The sequence below is a fragment of the Pygocentrus nattereri genome, chromosome 28, assembly GCF_015220715.1.
Source record: "Pygocentrus nattereri isolate fPygNat1 chromosome 28, fPygNat1.pri, whole genome shotgun sequence".
Classification (NCBI taxonomy): Eukaryota; Metazoa; Chordata; class Actinopteri; order Characiformes; family Serrasalmidae; genus Pygocentrus; species Pygocentrus nattereri.
Window position 1 is genome coordinate 1,154,122 of NC_051238.1, and position 23,793 is coordinate 1,177,914.

General features: G+C 39.9%; 1 protein-coding gene across 7 annotated transcripts in view; it reads right to left on the reverse strand.

Annotated features, from left to right (window-relative positions):
• Positions 1-23,793, reverse strand: part of kcnn1b (potassium intermediate/small conductance calcium-activated channel, subfamily N, member 1b) — a 114,530-nt gene that overhangs the window by 18,165 nt on the left and 72,572 nt on the right. For 5 of the 7 annotated variants that reach the window (XM_037535777.1, XM_037535775.1, XM_037535780.1 and 2 more), the window contains exons 3-8: positions 22,104-22,199; positions 17,986-18,404; positions 17,808-17,816; positions 6,275-6,416; positions 5,345-5,455; positions 1-83 (exon numbers count right to left, since the gene is read on the reverse strand). The exon at positions 1-83 is cut by the window's left edge and continues 45 nt beyond it. In XM_037535777.1, the coding sequence (XP_037391674.1) occupies positions 1-83; positions 5,345-5,455; positions 6,275-6,416; positions 17,808-17,816; positions 17,986-18,404; positions 22,104-22,199 (860 nt within the window). The remainder of the gene's footprint in view (positions 84-5,344; positions 5,456-6,274; positions 6,417-17,807; positions 17,817-17,985; positions 18,405-22,103; positions 22,200-23,793) is intronic. The other 2 variants (XM_017686154.2, XM_017686153.2) reach the window with 1 other exon arrangement.

The window sequence follows — 23,793 nt, forward strand, 5'->3', positions numbered from 1 at the left end:
GCATGGTCGATCTTCTTCACGAGCTTGGTGTGTTTGTAGATGAGCCACGTTTCCCTGAGTACGTTAGCAGCCGTGTTCTTCACCTGTCAGAAACAAAGAAGCAACAGACTCGGTAACTGAGCCTCCAAATTCAGTCAGAGTGATGAGGAATGTCACCTTCAGCCTTCAGTCATGACTACACATCATCTGTAGAGCCGCCCTTTCCATTCCATTTCATCACGAGATCCTACGAGACTCACATCCGGAGTTATGAGCCTATGAAGAGGGGCTGAGATACACGTCATCTGCCTCTCCCCGTGTGGAGCTGCTGGATTCGTGTGTCCGTCTACATTCTGTGTGAAACTGACCGACGGACACTCAGGAATTCACTAAGGACTGACCGTCACACCAGAAACCCTTCATTCTTCATTCAGTCCACATCGGAGACTCGTGTGAAACGGCATCAGAGAGTTTCCAGCTGCTGAATCTGCTGCAGCAGGTTTGGAAAGTAGTGATGAAGATAACGGAGCATTTAGATATGAAACATGTGAGGATCGTGTTCTATGAAGAGCCTTTAAAGGAGAGTTTAAGAAGAGATAGACAGATCCAAAGAGAACGACCAGAGCCCAGAGGGTTAAAGGGCCCATATTCCACATTATGGTATTTTATTTCTTCCTCTAAAGTCGCTCTGTGCGGATTTACGTCATGATTAATTTTGATATGACCATTTTCCATCCAATCTATTAGCACGCTCTGCTATCTGTCCTGTATTTTGTCATTTTGCCTCATATTTGGTTGTAATTTGCTTAGTTTTGTGTGGCTGGTTTTGTTTTATTCATGGATTTTTGTAAAGCGTTTATTAAATAGGTTTATTATTATTATTATCAAGTCAAGTCAAATGAGCTTTATTGATAATACTTCAATATGTACAGGACATAGAGTGCACTGAAACGGCATTACTCTCAGACCCTGTGATGTAGCGATATCATAAATAAACAGTAAATAGGAAAAGTGTGAATTTAAATAGACACTAAAACAGCACTAAACCCTAATCGTAAAAATAAACACTAATTGCAGAAAAATAGAATAATAAAAAATAATATAAATATAAGAAGGACCTGAAATTAACATGAAAGTGAAATAAGGCACATACAGATTATTATTATTATTATTATATATGCACACTGATTTTGCTCCTGTACTTTAAGATTGAAATACAGTACTGAGCAAACATTTTATATTAATTCATGCTCAAAAAGATGGCTCTTTAGGGGTTCTTTAGTAAAAAATAGTTCTATATAGAGCCATGGACACTCAAAAAAACTTTTAATGTTTAATGTACTAGACCTTTGGTCTACACAGCACCAAAAGGGTTCTCCAACTGTTACAAGCTTGACATCGTAACAACGGCAAAACCTATTTTGGTGCCATATTGAACCTTTTTCTACTTAGAACCACATATAACACATTCTCCGTCGGTCTCAGTCTGAAGAACCCTTTAACAATGACTTTTTAATCATGTAGGCTCATGTCCCTCTCCTTGATGTGTCCCAGTATTAATTAGAATTATAACCCAATACCTGGTTTATCTAATCAATACCTCAGTAAATGAAATCGGTGCTGCTGAGGGAATTTAATAAATCCAGCAAAAAAGGCATGTCTCTCAGTTCACCACATCAACTGGTGGAGCTAAACTGCTGTAGCAGAATGGTGAAGCTAAACTGCTGTAGCTGAATGGTGAAGCTAAACTGCTGTGGCTGAATGTTGGAGCTAAACCGCTGTAGCTGAATGTTGGAGCTAAACCGCTGTAGCTGAATGGTGGGGCTAAACTGCTGGAGCTGAATGGTGGGGCTAAACTGCTGTATCTGAATGGGTGGGGCTAAACTGCTGTAGCTGAATGTTGGAGCTAAACTGCTGTAGCTGAATGATGGAGCTAAACTGCTGGAGCTGAATGATGGAGCTAAACTGCTGGAGCTGAATGGTGGGGCTAAACTGCTGTAGCTGAATGGTGGAGCTAAACTGCTGGAGCTGAATGGTGGAGCTAAACTGCTGTAGCTGAATGTTGGAGCTAAACCGCTGTAGCTGAATAGTGGAGCTAAACTGCTGTAGCTGAATGGTGGAGCTAAACTGCTGTAGCTGAATAGTGGAGCTAAACTGCTGTAGCTGAATGGTGGAGCTAAACTGCTGTAGCTGAATAGTGGAGCTAAACTGCTGTAGCTGAATAGTGGAGCTAAACTGCTGTAGCTGAATGGTGGAGCTAAACTGCTGGAGCTGAATGGTGGAGCTAAACTGCTGTAGCTGAATGGGTGGGGCTAAACTGCTGTAGCTGAATGGGTGGGGCTAAACTGCTGTTTAGTGCCACCCTGGTGGTTAGTTTGTTTGCTCTTCATGATGCACTTAATTAATTCACGTGATTGATTAGGATGCGGATCAGCAACTCCAAGTCTGAGTCCATGGTCTTAGTCCGGAAAAGGATGGCATGCCTACTCCAGGTGATGGGAAAGGACTTGCCCCAGGTGGAGGAGTTTAAGTATCTTGGGGTCTTGTTCACGAGTGATGGGAAGAGGGACTGTGAGATCGACCACAGGCTGGGACAGGCGGCAGCAGTTATGCGGTCACTGTACCGGACTGTAGTGGTGAAGAGGGAGCTGAGCCATAAGACGAAGCTCTCTGTTTACCAGTCGATCTACGTTCCTACCCTCACCTATGGTCATGAGCTGTGGGTAATGACTAAAAGAATGAGATCACGAATACAAGAGGCAGAAATGAGCCTCTTCACAGGGTGGTGGGCTACAGTCTATTTGATAGGGTGAGAAACTCGGTCATCTGGGAGCTCAGAGTAGAGCCTCTACTCCTCCACATTGAGAGGAGCCAGCAGAGGTGGTTTGGGCATCTGATCCGGATGCCCCCTGGACGCCTCCCGGTGGGGGTGTACCAGACACGGCCTACAAGACCCTGGGGTCGTTCTAGGACCCGCTGGAGGGATTACATCTCCAAGATGGGAGCAGCTTGGGGTCCCTGGGAATGAGCTGGAGGAAGTTGTGTGAGACAGGGTCGTCTGGAATTCTCTGCTCTCCCAACTGCTACCGCGATCCTATCTGGCCTAGTGGTTAACGATGATGATGATGATGATTAGGACGCGGATCAGCACCTCCAAATCTGATTGCTCTGAGACGGAATATGCAAATTTGCTCATTACGCCACAACCAATCACCAACTGTTTATCTGTTAGCTCATCGTCTGCAGATTTTTGTCAGTCGTGTCTCTTCATGTTGACATTACGCATTTCATTTAATTTCATCCCCATTCAGGAGCGTCACCCATCATTCCTCACAGACACGGATCACGAGCCCAGTGATGCACTGCATGGGGAGGAGCTTCAGTTGTACTAGGAGGAGTTTCAGTTTTATTGGGAGGAGTTTCGTTATATTGGGAGGAGCTTCGGTTGTACTGGGAGGGTTTCGGTTGAACTCGAGGGGTTTCGGTTGTACTGGGAGGAGTTTTGGTTGTATTGGGAGGAGTTTCAGTTGTACTGGGAGGGGTTTTGGTTATAATGGGAGGAGTTTAGGTTGTACTGGGAGATGTTTAGGTTGTACTGGGAGGGGTTCTGGTTGTAAAGGGTGGATATTTCAGTTGTACTGGGAGGAGTTTCGGTTTTATTGGGAAGAATTTTGTTATATTGGGAGGAGCTTCAGTTGTACTGGGAGAGTTTTGGTTGCACTGGGAGGAGTTTCAGCTGTACTGGGAGTTTTGGTTATAATGGGAGGAGTTTTGGTTATAATGGGAGGAGATTGGGTTGTACTGGGAGGACTTTTGGTTGTTCTGGGAGGTGTTTAGGTTGTCCTGGGAGAAGTTTTGTTGTAGTGGGAGGTGCGTAGGTTGTACTGGGAGGAGTTCCGGTTGTAAAGGGTGGATATTTCAGTTGCACTGGGAGGAGTTTTGGTTGTATTGGGAGGGGTTTTGGTGGTACTAGGAGGTGTTTTGATTGTACTGGGTGGAGTTCTGGTTGTACTGGGAGGAGTTTCAGTTGTACTGGGAGGGGTTTTAGTTGTACTTAAAGGGGTATTATTTGTACTTAGAGGAGTTTTAGTTGTCCTAGGATGAGCTTTGGTTGTAATAGGAGGTGTTGTGGTTGTACTAGGGGGAGTTTTGGATGTACTTGGAGTTTTGGTTGTACTAGGAGGGGGTATGTTTGTACTATGAGGAGTTTTGGTTTTACTGGGAGTTTTGGTTGTACTAGGAGGTGTTTTGGTTGTACTAGGAGGTGTTTTGGTTGTACTGGGAGTTTTGGTTGTACTAGGAGGGGCTATGTTTGTACTATGAGGAGTTTTGGTTTTACTGGGAGTTTTGGTTGTACTAGGAGGTGTTTTGGTTGTACTAGGAGGGGCTTTGGTTGTACTAGGAGTGGTTATCTTTGTACTAGGAGGGGTTATGTTTGTACTAGGAGGAGTTTTGGTTTTACTGGGAGTTTTGGTTGTACTAGGAGGTGTTTTGGTTGTACTAGGAGGGGCTTTGGTTGTACTAGGAGGTGTTTTGGTTGTACTAGGAGGGGTTCTGGTTGTACTGGGAGGGGTTTTGGTTGTACTGGGAGGGGTTCTGATTGTACTGGGAGGGGTTTTGTGATGTACTGGGAGGACAAATGTGTTTATGCTGCTATAATGTGGCTCAAATGTGTCTTAGCTGAAGCTGTTTGAGTGATCAGATCTGTAACTTTTTAAATGCGTCTGTGCTGCATTTACACTTGCATTTTTATGTGGTTTGGCCTCCAGATATAAGACACATTAAGTGACCAGGTGTAAACGGGGTCTTACCTACACCAATGTGAACCATCATGTAAAATTGATCAGATATGAGCAAAAAAAATGAAAGAGCCACGAGGCTTAAAATGTGAATGCGGATTGTGAACTAACAGCAAATCAATTTGATTCAGGATTCATTTTTCCCAAATTTAGGCATGTAGGGTGTTGATATCAGGAGGAGTTATAAATGATGCATCAGGTAAGCGGATGGATCATTACGCTGCTAGTTAGGATAGTGCCATCTGCCAAAATGCTTTTTAGCAGAGAAGTTGCTGCTGAACCGCTAACAGTGGCCATCGAGACTCCATCTGCATACGGCACTCACAGCGCCGTAGCTCTGAATTCTGAAGGCATGGAAACCCGCAGTCCAGCTCTCATCTACAAAATTGTGTCATCAAAATGTATTTTGGCTGTTTGCCGGTACCTCAGCACCGCGGATCAGCATATTCAACGTTTGGCTTTAAGCTGACAGTTTGACATAACGTTCTCTACTCCTCTGAATTCTTCTTACTCCACGGAGAACTGTGTGCTTCATCATCAGGAGGGCGTGTATGAAAATGACTCACTCTTTTGCAGAGTTGAGTGTCCATCATAAAGTTATGAACATGTTTCTCCGCCTTGGTCAACTCCAGCTTCCTGGCCACCACTGCTACCACCAGGGCAGTACAGCCAGCTCCCTGCAGGACAAACACAACACCACGGTTCAGGCATAACGCTCAGCTTGGTGCTGCTTTTCACACAAACTGGCTTTCTGTCAGAATATTTACCAGAACTGACAGCAATTCTAAATCATTAGAGATTAAAAAAAAAACAACAATAAAAAAATCAGATGTCTGATCAGTTGAAACCGAGGAAAAAGAACCAGTAGTGCTACATTTAATCAGTTTTTTAAAAAAATATATTTTTGTTATAAACATCACAGTTATTTTTATTCAGCATTTGGCAATAAATCCAGTTAAATGTTTATAATTTATCACATATCGCGATAACAGTATATACTGTCATATTGCCCAGCCCTGACAATAATTCCCATAAACTTAAAAAATAAGGTTACACAAAGTAGGGAGTGAAAAATTGACTCAAGTCTATATTTAAAGTTCAGTTTTCATTCCCTAAATATGAATAAATACTTAATTCATATTAATAATATTGTATTTTTTTCAATTATAACTAAACTTTCTATCAAAAATAACATCCAGAATGAAGCTATATGAAAAGGCCTATGCAGAACACCTTGTATTTCAAAAGTAGTATCAAATCTCGAGGCAGACAAGTCAACAAACATTAATGCTAATAAATAATTAGAGTATATTATTATTTATCATTTAAGAACCTGCTATTCCCAAAATAGTTGAAATACTGAATATAGCATCTAAAAATACTTCTAATGACCAAAGTATTCAAATCTAAACTAAGTTTATACTGAAGGAAAAAACATTTATTATTATTGTTATTATTATTATTATTATTATTATTATTATTATGAGTAGACACACCATGATTCCAGTCAGCAGACACACCCCCTTCCCGCAGTAGGTGTGCGGCACCATGTCTCCATAGCCAATGGACAGGAAGGTTATGGAGATCAACCACATCGCCCCCAGAAAGTTACTGGTGACCTCCTGTTTATCGTGATATCTGAGAAAACAGAAAAACAGCATAACAGCTTCGTTAATAAGGAGCAGCGTAACTGGGGTGATGTCAGGACGTGTCTGAGAAACCAAAAAAAAAGCGTTAAACTAATTAATGCCGTCAGAAAGATCTAGTTTTAGTTTTCCACTAAAATGGTAAGGTGCTTGCTAGATTTGCATATTTATCCCCTTTTTGCCATAAATACTCAGAGAATCAAATCTGCAGAATTTACGACTGACTGCATTTAATTTAGTAAATAAATACTGCGCTCGGATCAGGAGACGCTACAGAAATCTGAACACAAATCACTGTTTTTAGCCTTTTAGCATCTGCTACTGTCTCCCTGAAACTGATCTGGCCAATCACACGGCTTTACATAAGCCATACAAGCCCTGTTGATCTCACTGGATTGAGCAGATTTATGGATTTTCTCCTCTGCTCTCGCGAACGCCTCCTCGGAACGATCCGCTGTGTAAAAATATTCACACGCGCCGTGCTGCTTGTTTACTGCCATGCTAACCGATTCAGCTGGATAAACGCTAAACCGTCTGCACCGCTGTAGATTCCCAGACTGTTTGAGGTGGAAAATGACTTCAGGATCAGTCTAGAACTTTAAATATCACTATTTAGGCATTTCGTAATCAAATCAACTGATTCACATCAATTGAAACAGTGATTTAGAGAAAAGTGTCCTTTCAGCTTGTAGCCTTAGCCGTTAGCCCCCCTCACAAAACTACTGCGTCAGCACAAACACACAGTCTTGTGCAAAAGTTTGGGTTGTTTTGTTGATTTTATAAGGGAAGAGTGAACACGTCCACCGCAGGGATTCTGCCTTATTTTTTGTGCTTTTTATTTTTTGTTAATGTGATAAAAAATGTTAAGTGAATGTAAACTTTGCTGTATGTGATGTGAACACTCCTACTTGTCTCCTATAGCAGCGCCGCAGTGGCCTCTAAACTGAATGTCCTGGTTTAAAAAAGAAAAAACCCTTTTGATGATCACCTTGAAAGAGGAAGTATATTTTGCAGTGCTTTAGGGTGGATATTGATTTTTTTCCACTAGCTGAGTGAATTAGTATTAATGATGCAGCAGGTTACTGTATTACTAATGATAAAAGCACCACAGATGTACAGTGGGTTGCAAAAGTATTCAGCCCCCTTGAACTTTTCAACCTTTTGCCACATTTCAGGCTTCAAACATAAAGATATGAAATTGACATTTTTTGTGAAGAGTCAACAACAAGTGGGACACAATCGTGAAGTGGAACGAAATTTGTTGGATATTTTAAACTTTTTTTAGAAATAAAAAACTGAAAAGTGGGGCGTGCAATATTATTCAGCCCCCTTGCTTTAATACTTTGTAGCGCCACCTTTTGCTGTGATTACAGCTGCAAGTGGCTTGGGGTACGTCTCTGTCAGTCTTGCACATCGAGAGACTGAAATTTTTGCCCATTCTTCCTTGCAAAACAGCTCGAGCTCAGTGAAGTTGGATGGAGAGCGTTTGTGAACAGCAGTTTTCAGCTCTTTCCACAGATTCTCGATTGGATTCAGGTCTGGACTTTGACTTGGCCATTCTAACACCTGGATACATTTATTTGTGAACCATTCCATTGTAGATGTTGCTTTATGTTTTGGATCATTGTCTTGTTGGAAGATAAATCTCCGTCCCAGTCTCAGGTCTTTTGCAGACTCCAACAGGTTTTCTTCCAGAATGGTCCTGTATTTGGCTCCATCCATCTTCCCATCAATATTAACCATCTTCCCTGTCCCTGCTGAAGAAAAGCAGGCCCAAACCATGATGCTGCCACCACCATGTTTGACAGTGGGGATGGTGTGTTCAGGGTGATGAGCTGTATTGCTTTTACGCCAAACATAAGTTCGATTTTGGTTTCATCTGACCAGAGCACCTTCTTCCACATGTTTGGTGTGTCTCCCAGGTGGCTTGTGGCAAACATTAAATGAGACTTTTTATGGATATCTTTGAGAAATGGCTTTTTCTTGCCACTCTTCCATAAAGCCCAGATTTGTGCAGTGTACCACTGATCGTTGTCCTATGGACAAAGTCTCCCACCTCAGCTGTAGATCTCTGCAGTTCATCCAGAGTGATCATGGGCCTCTTGGCTGCATCTATGATCAGTCTTCTCCTTGTTTGAGCTGAAAGTTTAGAGGGACGGCCGGGTCTTGGTAGATTTGCAGTGGTCTGATGCTCCTTCCATTTCAATATGATCGCTTGCACAGTGCTCCTTGAGATGTTTAAAGCTTGGGAAATCTTTTTCTATCCAAATCCGGCTTTAAACCACTCCACAACAGTATCTCGGACCTGCCTGGTGTGTTCCTTGGTCTTCATGATGCTCTCTGCGCTTTAAACAGAACTCTGAGACTATCACAGAGCAGGTGCATTTATACGGAGACTTGATTACACACAGGTGGATTCTATTTATCAGTCATTTAGGTCAACATTGGATCATTCAGAGATCCTCACTGAACTTCTGGAGTGAGTTTGCTGCACTGAAAGTAAAGGGGCCGAATAATATTGCACGCCCCACTTTTCAGTTTTTTATTTCTAAAAAAAGTTTAAAATATCCAATAAATTTCGTTCCACTTCACAATTGTGTCCCACTTGTTGTTGATTCTTCACAAAAAATTACAATTTCATATCTTTATGTTTGAAGCCTGAAATGTGGCAAAAGGTTGAAAAGTTCAAGGGGGCTGAATACTTTTGCAACCCACTGTATTTGTTAACCTATAAATCAGCAGCTGTAGCAGTCAGGATTCTGTCAAAGCAGCAAGGCTCATAGGTGCAATGATGTTATACAGAATATTATACAACTCTGACAGCTGCAGGAGACGCTCAAGCCATTTGAACATTTTTACTTCTTACTTTGCCACAAACTGAAATGGACACTTAAGATCATGTTTGACTTACAGCCGATTTGGTCCGACTCTGAAGACGAGACGACGCTAAATTCCCAAACTGTCGTCACCACTGAGCAGCTTTTCAGTCGGCAGCTGTGACAGAAGAACAGCTGAACAACCTGGAATCAGCCAGAAATGAACCCAACACCATTCGCCAAACTGAACGGGCTGTAAGAAGCTTTACAGACCGGCTGGAACAAAACAACATCAATACTGATCTGGAGAAACTGACCAAACTGAGCTGAACCTGATATTGGCTCAGTTTTACGGCTCCGTCTGATTTGGTCCGACTCTGAAGATCAGACACGTCTGGCGAATGGTGTTGGGTTCATTTCTGGCTGATTCCAGGTTGTTCAGCTGTTCTTCTGTCACAGCTGCTGACTGAAAAGCTGCTCAGTGGTGACGACAGTTTGGGAATTTAGTGTTAGGAGCTGGAGAACGAACTGCCGGCTGAGCAGTGAGTGGGCGGAGCTTGTTACTCTGACGTAGCAACAAGCTGCTCGTTAAGGAGCTATAATTAGGAGGAAGGAGCTGAACATTAAAACATATTAAACGCCGCGTTCACGGCCAGTTTATTCATTTCTTACTGTATTTATTTAACTGCTGTATTAAAGCAGTAGAGCACTCGAGGAGGGAGTTATCACCAATAACATCACGGCTGTGATGATCCCAGGCAACCATGTGATTACCCTGTTCTTCAGTGGTCAGGACCCCCAAGGACCATCACAGAGCAGGTACTATCTGGGTGGTGGATCATTCTCAGCACTGCAGTAACACTGATGTGGTGGTGGTGTGTTAGTGTGTGTGGTGCTGGTCTGAGTGGATCAGACACAGCAGTGCTGCTGGAGTGTTTAAACACCTCAGTGTCGCTGCTGGACTGAGAATAGTCCACCAACCAGAAATATCCAGCCACCAGCGTCCTGTGGGCAGCACCCTGTGACCACTGATGAAGGACTAGAGGATGACCAACACAAACTGTGCAGCAGCAGATGAGCTGTCGTCTCTGACTTTACATCTACAAGGTGGACTGACAAGGTAGGAGTGTCTAATAGAGTGGACAGTGAGTGGACACAGTGTTTAAAAACTTACTGAGTCAGAACTGTTCCCAGTGGTCCCCCCAGACGTCCCCCTCTAAAAGCTCCTCACAGAAAGTTCCTACATGAACTGGTTCTGAATTCACTGCTTGATGACTGAGATGCTGTTTTATGAGAGTTTAGAGAACTTCAACTCCATTCATGGTGGAGGGAGACATGCAGGGCGCTGTGCGGCAAAATAGTCCCCAAAGAAAACTCATTATTCCAGATTTTCCACTGTTTTCCATCATCAACATTCCATATAAACTCAGAAGACTCGTGTTGGTTCTCTGGTGGTTCTGGATGGTAAATAAAATGTCTATATCTGTGTTGTAGTCATGGCGACGCCTGGTTCCCATCACCACCACTGTAAAGACGTCTGAACCGTTTCACACCAAACCCTCTGGATTCCTCTGTGATTATACCTCACACACTGAGTGATGGGGGAATTTTGAAAATGGGTGGAATTCATCTTTAAACCTCCTGAATGTCCGTCTGTAATCTCAGATATGAAGATACTGACCATCTGCAAAATACAAAAATGCTTGGTGTTCACTTTTAAGAAAAATTTAAGTATGAATTTTATTTAATTTAGTGTGTAATTAAATATTATGGTTATTTTTGAATTCATCTTTTTAATTACATCTGTGTCATTGCTTCATGTGATTTAAATGTTACCAAACTGTAACTATGATAGAATATCTAATGATTCATTTTATGAGACTGAATATTATAAAATTACTGAACTCATTTCTAGACATTTTTTCGTCATTTTGTCTGGTAAAAGTGTCTTATTCCACTGGATGATCAAAACCACCAGAGAACCTACACGAGTCTTCTGAGTTTATATGGAATGTTGATGATGGAAAACAGTGGAAAATCTGGAATAATGAGTTTTCTTTGGGGACTATTTTGCCGCACAGCGCCCTGCATGTCTCCCTCCACCATGAATGGAGTTGAAGTTCTCTAAACTCTCATAAAACAGCGTCTCAGTCATCAGGCAGTGAATTCAGAACCAGTTCATGTAGGAACTTTCTGTGAGGAGCTTTTAGAGGGACGTCTGGTTCCCATCACCACCACTGTGAGCAGCTCTGACTCAGTCAGTTTATCTAGAATGAAGCGTTTCACACCAAACCGCTCTGATTACCTCTGATTTGTTTAATTATGCAGAAATTTTGAAAAAAATCTTGTAAAAGGGTTTTGACTTCTGTGCAGTTTTTTGACACTGAAAAATGATCTAAGTAAGTGAAAAAATCTTAAACTGAGTCAATATATTTAGAACCATTTTGCCAACTGTGTTTGCACACTCTGGAATTAGACCACTGCATTTAACCCATTCGTGCAGTGAAACACCACATACACACTAGTGAACACACACACTAGGGGGCAGCGAGCACACTTGCCCAGAGCGGTGGGCAGCCCTATCCACAGCGCCCGAGGAGCAGTTGGGGGTTAGGTGTCTTGCTCAAGGACACCTCAGTCATGTGCTGTCGGCTCTGGGGATCGAACCTTCTGGTCACGAGGCTGGTTTCCTGACCTCCAGCCCACGACTGCCCCTATTTTATCCTGTATTATTATTGATATATGATATATTATATGATATATCCTATATTATTATTATTATTATATGATTGCACTTATCTGGTAAAGATGTCTTATTTCATTGGCAGAGGATTTTACTCTTTTTTAAACATAATTTCTTGAAATAAGCAAAATGATCTGCTTTATTTCTGAAAACAAGTAAAATGATCTGTCAATGGAATAAAACACTTTCACCAGAAAAAATGACTTAAAACAAGAAAAAATAGAAATAAGTTCTATAATCTCAATATTCTTACAACATAATAATGTCTCATAATGAGAAATATTAAATGTACTGACTACTTTTAATTTGTTTCCCTTGCCAAGATACATTTGTGCTGCAACTGTTACCAGAAAATTTGTTAATAATTTAATTATCCGGGGATCAAAATAAACTGGTTATTTGTTCCATTTTGACAGTGAAAGCAGACAATTTGACTCATTTCAAGAAACAACAGTTGAAGCAAGTAAATCTGCCAATGGAATAAAACACTTTCACTACATAAAATAACCTAAAACAGATCAAATAGATTAAATAATCCTATAAAATTATTACAATGCTCTCATAATGAGAAAAATCAGATGTATCGGATAGATTTAAGATTTGCTGAGATATCATTTTTGCAGTGTATAAATGGGGTGATATGAGCTCTCTGCGTTGGCGCTGTGAGGATCCGTGCAGCTGCGTTCTGTACGGGTTCTAGAGGATGCATCATTTTCTCCAGTAAGAAGATCATTACAGTGATCAACTCTGCAAGTTTTTGCTTTATAAGACACTTTCACTACACAAAGTGACTAAGAAAAGGACAGAAACAGGTTAAATAGTCTAAAATTAGTGTTAATACAATCTTATACTGAAAATTATTAGATATATCGGTGAGATTTGAATTGTTTTCATGTTTTTTGCATCATTTTTAGCAGTGAAGAATCATCAAACGCTGCATGTATGGATGGTCAGGGCTGAACGAGTGGTGTTTGCAGTCGTGGCGCTCTAAGGGACGAGCGCACGTCCGTCTGGCGGCCCTCTGTGTTCAGGCTCACTCGGCTATAGAGGACGAGTCGGTGTAGCACCACTGCGAGAGAAGCAGCCCATTACACAAGCATAAAGCAGACTATAGAGCCGAGCTGGCAGTGCCACAGTGTCCACAGGCATCATTAACTCAGATAACACACTACACAGAGAGCTGGACCAAACGGGCTGACCCGGCTACCGAGCACACTTTCACTGGACAGCAGGGGAGAAACGATACTCATACCTTCAGTCTGATATGATTTTCCAAGTCTGGGGTCAAGATTAATTTGATTTCTGATATTTTTGTGCTCTGAAAACGATAGAGCTCTAAATAAAACTCAGAAAATAACTTTAACACTGCAAAAAATGGCCTCAGCAAATGATCATAAAACTAGTCGATATATCTAATATTTCCCATTTTTAGACAGTTGTGCACTTATTATAAGATTATCTGGCTAATTTCCAGAAATCTGTACTTGTTTAAGTCATTCTACTAAGTAAAATGACTTACAATAAGTTTAAAAATGTCTAGAAATAAGTTAAATAATCTTAAAATAAAAATAAATATATTAGATTATATTATAAAAATATTAGATTTATAGAATATTAGAACTATATTTAAGATCATTCACTTGATGAGACACCATTTTTTGCAGTAAAAGGACTGATATCCTACGTTTTTCTTGTATTTCATATAAAAAATGTCTGATCATTTTCCACACTCTTAAAAAGGTTCTTCAAGGCTTCTTTATTAAGGAAAATGGTTCAATAAAGAACCAAGAACACTTTGCATGATTAAATGGTTCTCTGCATGGTGAAATGGATCTTCAGATTGATGGAAAATGTGTAGTATAAAGTTCGATATAGCACCAAAAAGGTTTCTGCTATTGTTATAATATCAAGTTTGTTACAACAGAAGAACCCTTTTTGGTGCTATGTAGAACCCTTTTCAAAAAGGTTCCATCAACGAACCATCTACGACACATTCTCCATCCATCTGAAGATCCATTTCACCATGCAAAGAACAATGTAATGATGCAAAGGGTTCTTTGAGTGTTCATGGTTCTATATAGAGCCATTTTCTTTACTAAAGAACCCTTGAAGAACCTCTTTTTTAAGAGTGTAGCCTTCAGAATCAAACAGGGTTTTCGTTACTGTCCGATATCAAGCTTGTTAGAACAGAAGAACTTTTTTTGGTGCTATGTAGAACCATCTACAGGACATTCTCTATCAATCTGAAGAACCATTTCACAATGCAAAGAACCTCTAAATCATGTAAAGGGTTCTTTGAGCGTTTCTGCATAATCTAGTGTCTAAGCTGTAAACAGAGAGGTTCAGAGGGTTTGGTGTGAAACGGTTCAGACGTCTTTACAGTGGTGCTGATAGGAACCAGGAGTCGCCATGACTACAACACAGATATAGACACTTTATTTACCATCCAGAACCACCAGAGAACCTACACGAGTCTTCTGAGCTTATATGGAATGTTGATGATGGGAAACAGTGGAAAATCTGGAATAATGAGTTTTCTTTGGGGACTATTTTGCCGCACAGCGCCCTGCATGTCTCCCTCCACCATGAATGGAGTTGAAGTTCTCTAAACTCTCATAAAACAGCGTCTCAGTCATCAGGCAGTGAATTCAGAACCAGTTCATGTAGGAACTTTCTGTGAGGAGCTTTTAGAGGGACGTCTGGTTCCTATCACCACCACTGTGAACAGTTCTGACTCGGTAAGTTTCTCTAGCAACCAAAATCTACTCCGAATGACTCTGTTCACATTTTAATTATCCAGACATTTTGAAGAAATGAGTGGAGTTCCCCTTTAATAACCTGTTCATTTCTAAGAGATTTCTAACATTCCGAAGCTACACTGCTGTAGCTCTACTCTATGTTTTAGGAGGTTTTATGTTCTGTAATTGGTTTATATGAATATGTGTTCATTTTCAACAAATATAGAAGTGGCTAAAAATGTAAAAAAATTGTTTTTGACTTTGTGGTCATGGCAAGCATATCGTCCCCGTTATATTTAAATCCTTCATTTTGTCGAGCACGTATTTGGTTTCTCGCTTATTTACGGTACCGCTCAAATCCAGGCTCTTAATCAGATCTTTTAGTCGGATTTGTAGACCTTACTCAGATCTAAGAAATCAGACTAAGAGTTCACAGCACTGAGACATCTGATTACTGAGCTCAAATCCAGCCTCTTTATCAGATTTCTTAATCAGATTTTGCTGTTTACATGAACATTTGAATAAGTGGATAACTTCAGAAATCTGATAATGATTGGATTATTGAGTGCTTGTAAACGCACTCAGTGACGTCATGCGAAATGATCCGCCTTTTACATTTTTTTGTCTTTGCTAATTTGCATCAGACCATGTCAAAGAGTTCTATAATGAGGCAAATTATATTAGTCATATAACTGACAGATCAAACCGCTGACGCACATCATCACCTGCTCCCTCTTTCTGAACTTTATGCAAATGAGCTGAGCGGCAACTAATCAGATCGTTCAGTTGTGGCAGGATAATTCAGAATTCAAGTCACACCTAAAGTCACACGGTGAGATTTAACACTGGAACACACACCGAGCAGGAAATTTAACAGTTAACGACTGTTAAACGACTGTTAACATAACGACTTCGTTATTGCATTAGATGATTTTTAAAGCTTAAAACCAACACTGGGCTGCTTTGGGACTTAGAACTGGCTTATAACTCTGCACCTCAGCCTGCAGTGTTCTAGTGACTTGGCCTCAAAGCGGCCGGGAATTTTCAGTTTTTTGAAATATTTGAACAAAATATAAAAATACAAACTCTACAACCAAGCATACATTATCATTATCATTATTATTATTATTATTATTATTATTATTATTATTATTATTATTATTTTCAGATGCATCCTGAAATCTGAGAAGGCTGCAGCCCCCACAGCAGCCTGGCTACCCACGTCCCTGTAAAGTGAACGATAATTAGAGTTTTATGAATTCAATCGTTTAAACTTGCACCGTACAGGATTAGTATGCAACGTCAGAAGGTTCATATGTTGTTGGAAGACTTCTTGTGAGAGTGCCACCCGGCCTCGTGTGCTGACGGCAGCACAGTACTGCACGACGCATTTATGTGCCTATTAATCAATCGGCTAGTGTCCTGCTTCTCTGCCCGCGAATTTAACGGAGGAGTCATTAACTTGAGTGCCATTAATAGAGGCCTGTACTGGCCTGCCGACCTGTGATTTAAGGCAGGGAGGTAACGTTTGGCGTTCTGGCCCTCGCCCGGGGAACGCCGCCATGCCCCGGAGGTCCCTGAGGTGCTGACATAGCAGCTTTAAGTCCCTCCAACGCTCGCGGCAACAGTCAAGAGCACAGTGCCACTTAGCGCATTAGCTTAGCTAGCCATACTGCAGCACTCAGAGACGTGTTGGTACTTTTAATCCGTTTAAGATGCTCTCCGAGATGATAAAACAATCCTGCCTCTACTTACAACCATGTTCATTAGGTTAAGCACCTTTTAGCTTAAATAATTAGCGCATACTGAGCAAATGTTACAAGCACATTAGCTCAATTGGCTAGCTTACTGTATGTGCTAGCCAAGCAGCTAACGTTAGCTCACATTTAGCACATTAGCTTGCTTAATTATGCTAAGATAATCTGATGAATTATAAACACATTAGCTTAATTGGATAAAACATATTATAAGCATGTTAGCTTGGCCAGCAAGTTCATATTAAACACATTATCTTGCCTAGTTGGCACATCTATAAGCCCTTTAGCTTGGCTAACTAGCATAAAAAGTGTCTGGACAGAGTGCTAGCGCTCTCCTGCCTAACACACACTAATTACATAATATTCTGCATAGACACAAATGCAATTAGCTTGTTTTTGCAGACACTATATAACAAAACTGCCTTAAATAATGACAAATAGAGCAAAAATAAGCACATAATACATTTCAAAAGTAAAAGGCACAACAAAAACAAATTCATAGGCCCAAGTGTTCAGTCAGGTCATACAGACACATGGCTCTCCGTGAGGGGAATACTTCATGCTAGCTAACAACCAAACCCCTTACACCTTACGGCAGCCAGCTGGATGGTATGGAATGGTGGGTGAGGAGAGCAGGTGGTTTGGATCATAATCTGGGGAAAAGAGAAGGGAAACATGTGCAGAGATCAGCCACAAGGTTTGGGTGACCCGATTGCGTTAGCTTCAGCACTCTCTTCTGCCTTGGGGTATGGATAAGCTACGCGCGGTAGCCTGCCGGGCCTTCACCTTCCCCCGAGATATGGGCCAAATGTATTCCCCTGGCCACAATAGCAAGTCAGCACAGGTCAAAAGGTCAAACAGATAAAAAAAAACAAAAACAAAAACAAATGGCCTCGGGGAAAACCAAAAAAAAAGACAATACCATGAACATGAAGACAAATAAGTGAAAATCCCAAAATCCAAACAATAACAGACAATATGGAGATTAGCGTAACTTTTGGAGCGCTCTTAACACAGACCAGCACAAGGAACTTAATAAATAAAGAAAGAAATATAGAGATAAATTAATAGAAATAATAATAACTGACCGAGAAAATTAAAGGTAAATGATTCATTCAAGACTTTGGGATCTCCAGCATGTCAGCAATGCAGTGCACTGGGGAAGAAATGCATGATTGCTGTTTCCGCAGAATGGACCGCCGCAACCCATCCGGACAGGCTGAGACGAAGCTCGGTAAAGGTCATGGGCCAAATTTGACAGCTTTCCACTTTTGCACGGATGAAGAAAAAGAAAAAAAAAAATAAACCCAAAAAAACACACAGACTCACTTTGGACCCCTATCCAGCAGCAATGTAGGGTGGGGGGTGGGAGGGGTAGGGGGAGGGGGGGGCAAAAAACACAACAATGAACAATGCGAACCGTAAAAATACGAACAGTTAAAAAAAAACTACGCGTCCGGCCCCCGTGGACACGGCAGGGTTCGGAACCACCCGCCGCCCGTCTCACCTTTCGCACACGCGCACCGTCCAGGCTGCTATGATCCAGGAGGAGATGCTGAAGACCAGCAGGACGGTGCCCGGGCAGATGGTCATCAGGGTCTTCATGACGAAGCGCGTGTTGAAGTTGATCTTGTTGAGGGCGCCGATGCTGCGCGACGAAGCGTCCGTGAACAGCTTGCTGTGCAGCAGCATGACGCGGCCAATCAGGTAGAGCCGCAGGAACATGGGGATGGATAGGATGATGTCCACGTCCGCGTCTGCCACCGAGGGCGCATAGGTGAAGGCCAGCCGTGCCGTCCACGTGAAGACGTAGTGTCCCGGGATGGGGTGGATGGCGCACACCAGCAGCTCCAGGACGATGAACAGGATCCGCTCATAGGTCATGGCTATCCGCCAGTCGTCCGCTCCGTTATCCACCATGAACAGCTGAGAAAAGACATGCACAGGAGATGGACCACCAGGCCGGCCACTGCACCCACCCACATTCACTTAGCAGATCATCTGAACTACGGCATATTGTCGCTGTCCAAAAAAACAAGGATCTACAAAATGGTAACTTAATGAAAGAAGTCAAAAACGGTCTTAACTTGTAATGTAAAGGGGTTTATTTGGTAAGACCTTACTGTAGGAAGCTGTTTGTAAGGCTACATGATGCCTACATAAGCCGACATAACCCTACATAACTCTTTATTAATGATTATTCCAACAGGCGTCACTCGCCATAAAGGTTACATCTGCCAGTCCTGACCCCAGTTAGCTAAAGCAGGCTTTACGACAGATGTCGCCTGCCGGAATAAGCATTTATAAACAGTTATGTAGGTTTATGGCAGCTGTAATGTCATGCAGCCTTATGAACAGCATGCTACAGTAAAGTGGCATGTTTTATTCAAAATGATAAAATTTTCACACATGTTCAAATTGCATAGAAAAATAAAAAGTGACTTTGGACACAGACGATGTAAACACATTTTTAGCGCCCACTGAAGTTAACTTCAATAGTTTTTCACTGGAGCTACGAGGCTAATATGATAAATAGAGGAAAAAATAGTAGCAGCCACCTTAAAACCTAAAATGATCAAATTGCACGTTTTGTTGATTTTCCACATGAAAATAAGTGAACACGCGTTCTACAGAGAACCAGATATTCAATATTTTTACTAGTTTTGACTCACACAGTTTGAGGTTATGGTATCTGGTTGCTATAAGCTTCTATTATTTGTTGTCCTCTACAAGGAACTTAAATATGCCATATTCTGTAATTTGTACTGCAAAACTGCTAAATTTTTATTTTGCTGACATTAACATTTTGGAAAAATGAAAAATACAGTATTGATTATGCCATAACTTTTGCACAGGCAAAAACAATTATGTTTTCTTTTCAGCATATCGCATTCAGCAAATAAACAGTAACTGTGCATTGAAATGTGTTCTCTGGATGATGCGTTGACTTCTTTTTACTTAGAAGAACAACAAAAACGTGGAATCTGACCTGGGGTGCACAAACGTTTGCATACGACTGTATGTCACGTAGCGTTACACTGCAATAAATCAGTTTGGCAAGTCTAATCATCTTAAATCAGGTGTAAATATGGAATATTTCTCATTTTGAGATTGTTGTAATTATAAGAATAATAAGAGAAATACAAATTTAACCTATTTCAGTAACATTTTCGGTCAAAGTATCTCATTTTACTGGCAGATAATTTTGCATTCATCCAAGAAATATTATTTTTATTTTAACATGTAAAATACTCTGTGGATGGAACAAAAGCTCCAAAACTTCCAAATACATTTTTGCTTGTTTTAAGGATAAATTACTTAAAACTAGTAAACATGTCAAGAATTAAGCTCACTGTTCTTATGACAAGTTCAATGTGAGAAAGATTAGATATTTTTATTTGATTTTAGATGATTTCACCTTTTCCCAAGTATAGAAATGCCATGAGCAAGTCTGTTAGAGATCACTAAACTACAGTTTGATAGACACTTCTATTACAGCCTTGAAGCTCCAGTGCAATAACTGAAGAAGTGAACTTGACACCAAACAAAACCGACTGAACCGTATGAGTTAGATTTTTCACCAAACTATCACTTAAAAGACATTAAGAGCTCACTTAAAGAGTCACTTAACTGGCACATAAAGAGCGTAACCACATCAGTTCAGACAGTAACTTTACGCAAGTAAAATTATCTCCAATCTAGTCAGTATATCTAATATTTCACATTATGAAATTGTGGTAAAAATATTATAAGATTATCGCTCTTATTTCTAGACACATTTTACCTCGTTTTAAGTCTTTTTATCTAATTAAAATGTCTTATTTCATTGGCAGATTATTTATACTTTTTTACGTTTTAAACATTATCTCTTAAAATAAGCAAAATTACTTGCATCATTTCTCAAAACAAGTAAAGTGATGAGACACTTTAAAGTAAAGTAATGAGGCTTTCATTAGATGAACTGACTTAAAACAACTAAAACATGTCTTGAATTAGTTCAATGATCTAATAATGTTCTTCCAACCACTTCCTAATAAGAAATATTAGATTTATTAACTAGATTTAAGATGACTTCACTCACTGAGAGATCACTTAAAGTGTAAAGCTCTTCTTTACTAAACTGCATATTCACAAGCACTATATTTACATGCGGGAAGAGTAATATGACAATATTTCATGTTATTAAGGGAAATTGTTATATAATGTCACAAAATATTCTTTTCTCAGTGTATTATGGACATCAGTACCTTAAAAACTGCAAACGGGAGCTTAACTGCAAAATCACTGTTTTCCTAGTTTTTAAAAGTATTTTCACAGTACTGCTAGCTGTTTTTTTTGTCTCTTCCAAATGATCAAATCTCAGGAAAATGAATATTGAAGGTGCCTTAAAGTTGCAATGCTATATCTTTGTCATATCGCCCACTGTTTCGCACACCAAAAGCCCATTTTAACTGATCGTTTCAAATTGAATTGAATATTTTTAGCTCTCAGTTATTTGGGCTCAAAGATGAAAGCAGTCACAGATCAAATTGACCTCTTTAAAAATAAATATAATTTTTTATTTACCTAAAAACTAAACACTAAATTACAAATAAAAAACTAAATGACAGCTGATCTCAATTCACACATTGCAAACAAATGATCTTAGCAAGCAAAAAGTCAACATATCTAATATTTCTCATGAGGTTGTTGTAAGAATATTGTTAGATCAGTGAATTTCTAGATATTTAATCTGGTGAAAGTGTTTTATATAGTTGGAAACACCTTCACCAGATAAAATGACCTAAAACAAGTAAAATGATCTAGAAAAATAAGTTCAATAATCTTATAATATTTTTTAAAAACAGGTACAATCATCTTAAATATAGTCAAGAAATCTAATGTTTCTCATGTTATTGTAAGACTATTTAACTTATTTCTAGACATTTTTACTTGTTTTAAGTCATTTTACTTAGTAAAATTATCTCACTATGCTGGCAGATGATTGTGCTTGCTGTAAGAAATGAGCTTGAAAAGCCAAAATGATCTGCCAGCAGAGTGAGATAATTTACTATGGTAAAAAAGAACCTTATAATAAGTAATACAAATAATTCTATTGCTCTTTATAAGATTAATAAATAAAATAATAAGTGCACAACGAAGAGATCATTTTTTGCAGAATCTCAGTGTTTCAGTTTGTGCCCTTTGACACTGCGTGTGATTATTTCTATGTACGCACCCAAGTTCATGGCATGAAGCTAGGAATAAGGTTTACCATCTGTTTAGTGGACATACTTACAAATGGCATAGCCAGCTATTAAATAAAGCTCAGACGCCAATGACTGGCAGACCTTTATTGCATTACGCCTTCTATTAGCCATCAGCTAATTCCTATTAGCTCTCGGTACAATGACATTATACATCAAACTCTCTGCTTTCTGTATAAGGAGCTTAATGGTTTAGCAGAGTGGCAGTGACACCGCATACCAGCGTCAGAAGCTACAGCAGCCACTACATTTATTTATGGTGATACTTCAAGTCATTAGGATTTGGCATAAGAGCCAGTAGTGTAATCTATTAAACTTCTCCCTCCCTCCCTCTGTCTCTCTCCCTCTAATTGCCTCCAGAGCTGACTCGGCCACTTACCTGAATTTCTCGTGCATGATACATAATAATCAGGCCGAGGAGAATTAGAGTGGAAAGGCTGATAAGGCATTTCAGTGCAAATGAGTATGAGGATTCCTGCAAATAACACAAAAAAGAGACATTAGTTCATTTTTTATTGTTTTTTTTATAAAAGACATAAAGGCTTGCAGACTAGCTTCATTCTAAGCTGCAGACACTGCAATGCATCAGTAACGTAACACTGTATCACTACTGTTATACACTGTTGCACATAGCATCATTATTGTCGTGCTGCATTATTACTGTTATACGCTGCAGTATGTTACTGTTACACACTGCACATGACTGTTATGCACTGCATTATTACTTTTACACTATCATTTGTGTTACACACTGCAGTGCTACCGTTGCACATAACTGTGCTACGGTTACGCGCTGGATAATCACTCTTACACACTCCATGTTTCAAAATACATCACTTTTAAAGAGTACTGCATCATTATTGCTGCACACTGCATCACTACCATTGCACACTGCACCATTACTGTTAAACACACTAGTACTACTGTTGCCTCACTGCAGCTTAATCATTACACACACTGATACTACTGTTCCACACTGCGTTCTTATTGTTACATAATGCACCATTACTGTTACACACTGCATCACTGCTGTTACATAGGTATCATTACCATTACACACTGTATCTTTATTGTTATACACTGAACCATACCTGTTACACACTGCATCTCTGCTGTTACATCTGCATCGTTACTGTTATACACTGCACCATTACAGTTACACACAGCAGCTAGTAGCTACTGTTACCATGATGCAGCATGATTGTTACACACAGTAATACTACTGTTACATATTGCATTGTTAGACATTACCATCACACATTGCATCAATGCTGTTACATCTGTATCATTTCTATTACACACTGCATCACTGCTGTTAGACACTGTATCATTACTATTATACACAGAACTATAACTGTTACATAGTGCATTATTACTGATACACAGTCCATCATGACTAATACTACACAACTATTGTTACACACTGCATCATTACTTGTACAAACTGTATCATTACTGTTATGCACTAATGTTGCATAATACATCACTACTGTAAACTAGGGTTGTAAACTAGGGTTGTCACAACACAAATTATTAATGCTTTTTTCAATATGAGGTTGTGAGACAATGTGCACTGTGACTGGAATATGGTTCGATTTTATGCTATCATATGTGCTATAACAGGGATGGTTTCTATAGCTCTGCTTAACACAGTCAATGATATCCCCAGACATGATATCCACAAATGTATCATCGTGGATTTCGCAGTTTGCTGGGAGTGAAAATATTTTCTCACTCACTTCATCCAAAACACCTGAAAAATGAGCCTGTAGTGCTCAGTTAATTTAAAACTGAGATGTAGCCTCACAGTTTTTTTGATGACATATATGTAGAAACGGAATTTTGTTTCTTTTATTCTATGTTAACAATAAATAAATTAATGCAAAAATAAGTGTTAAACATTTATTTTCAAATTCGAAAATATATCATCTCATGAAGCAAAAATGACAGAATGTACCGTATCATTAAAGTTGTGTATCATTACACCCCGACTGTTACACACTGCATCATTACTCTTACACACTGCATTAATCCTGTTACTGCATTATTGTTGTTATACCCTGCATCAT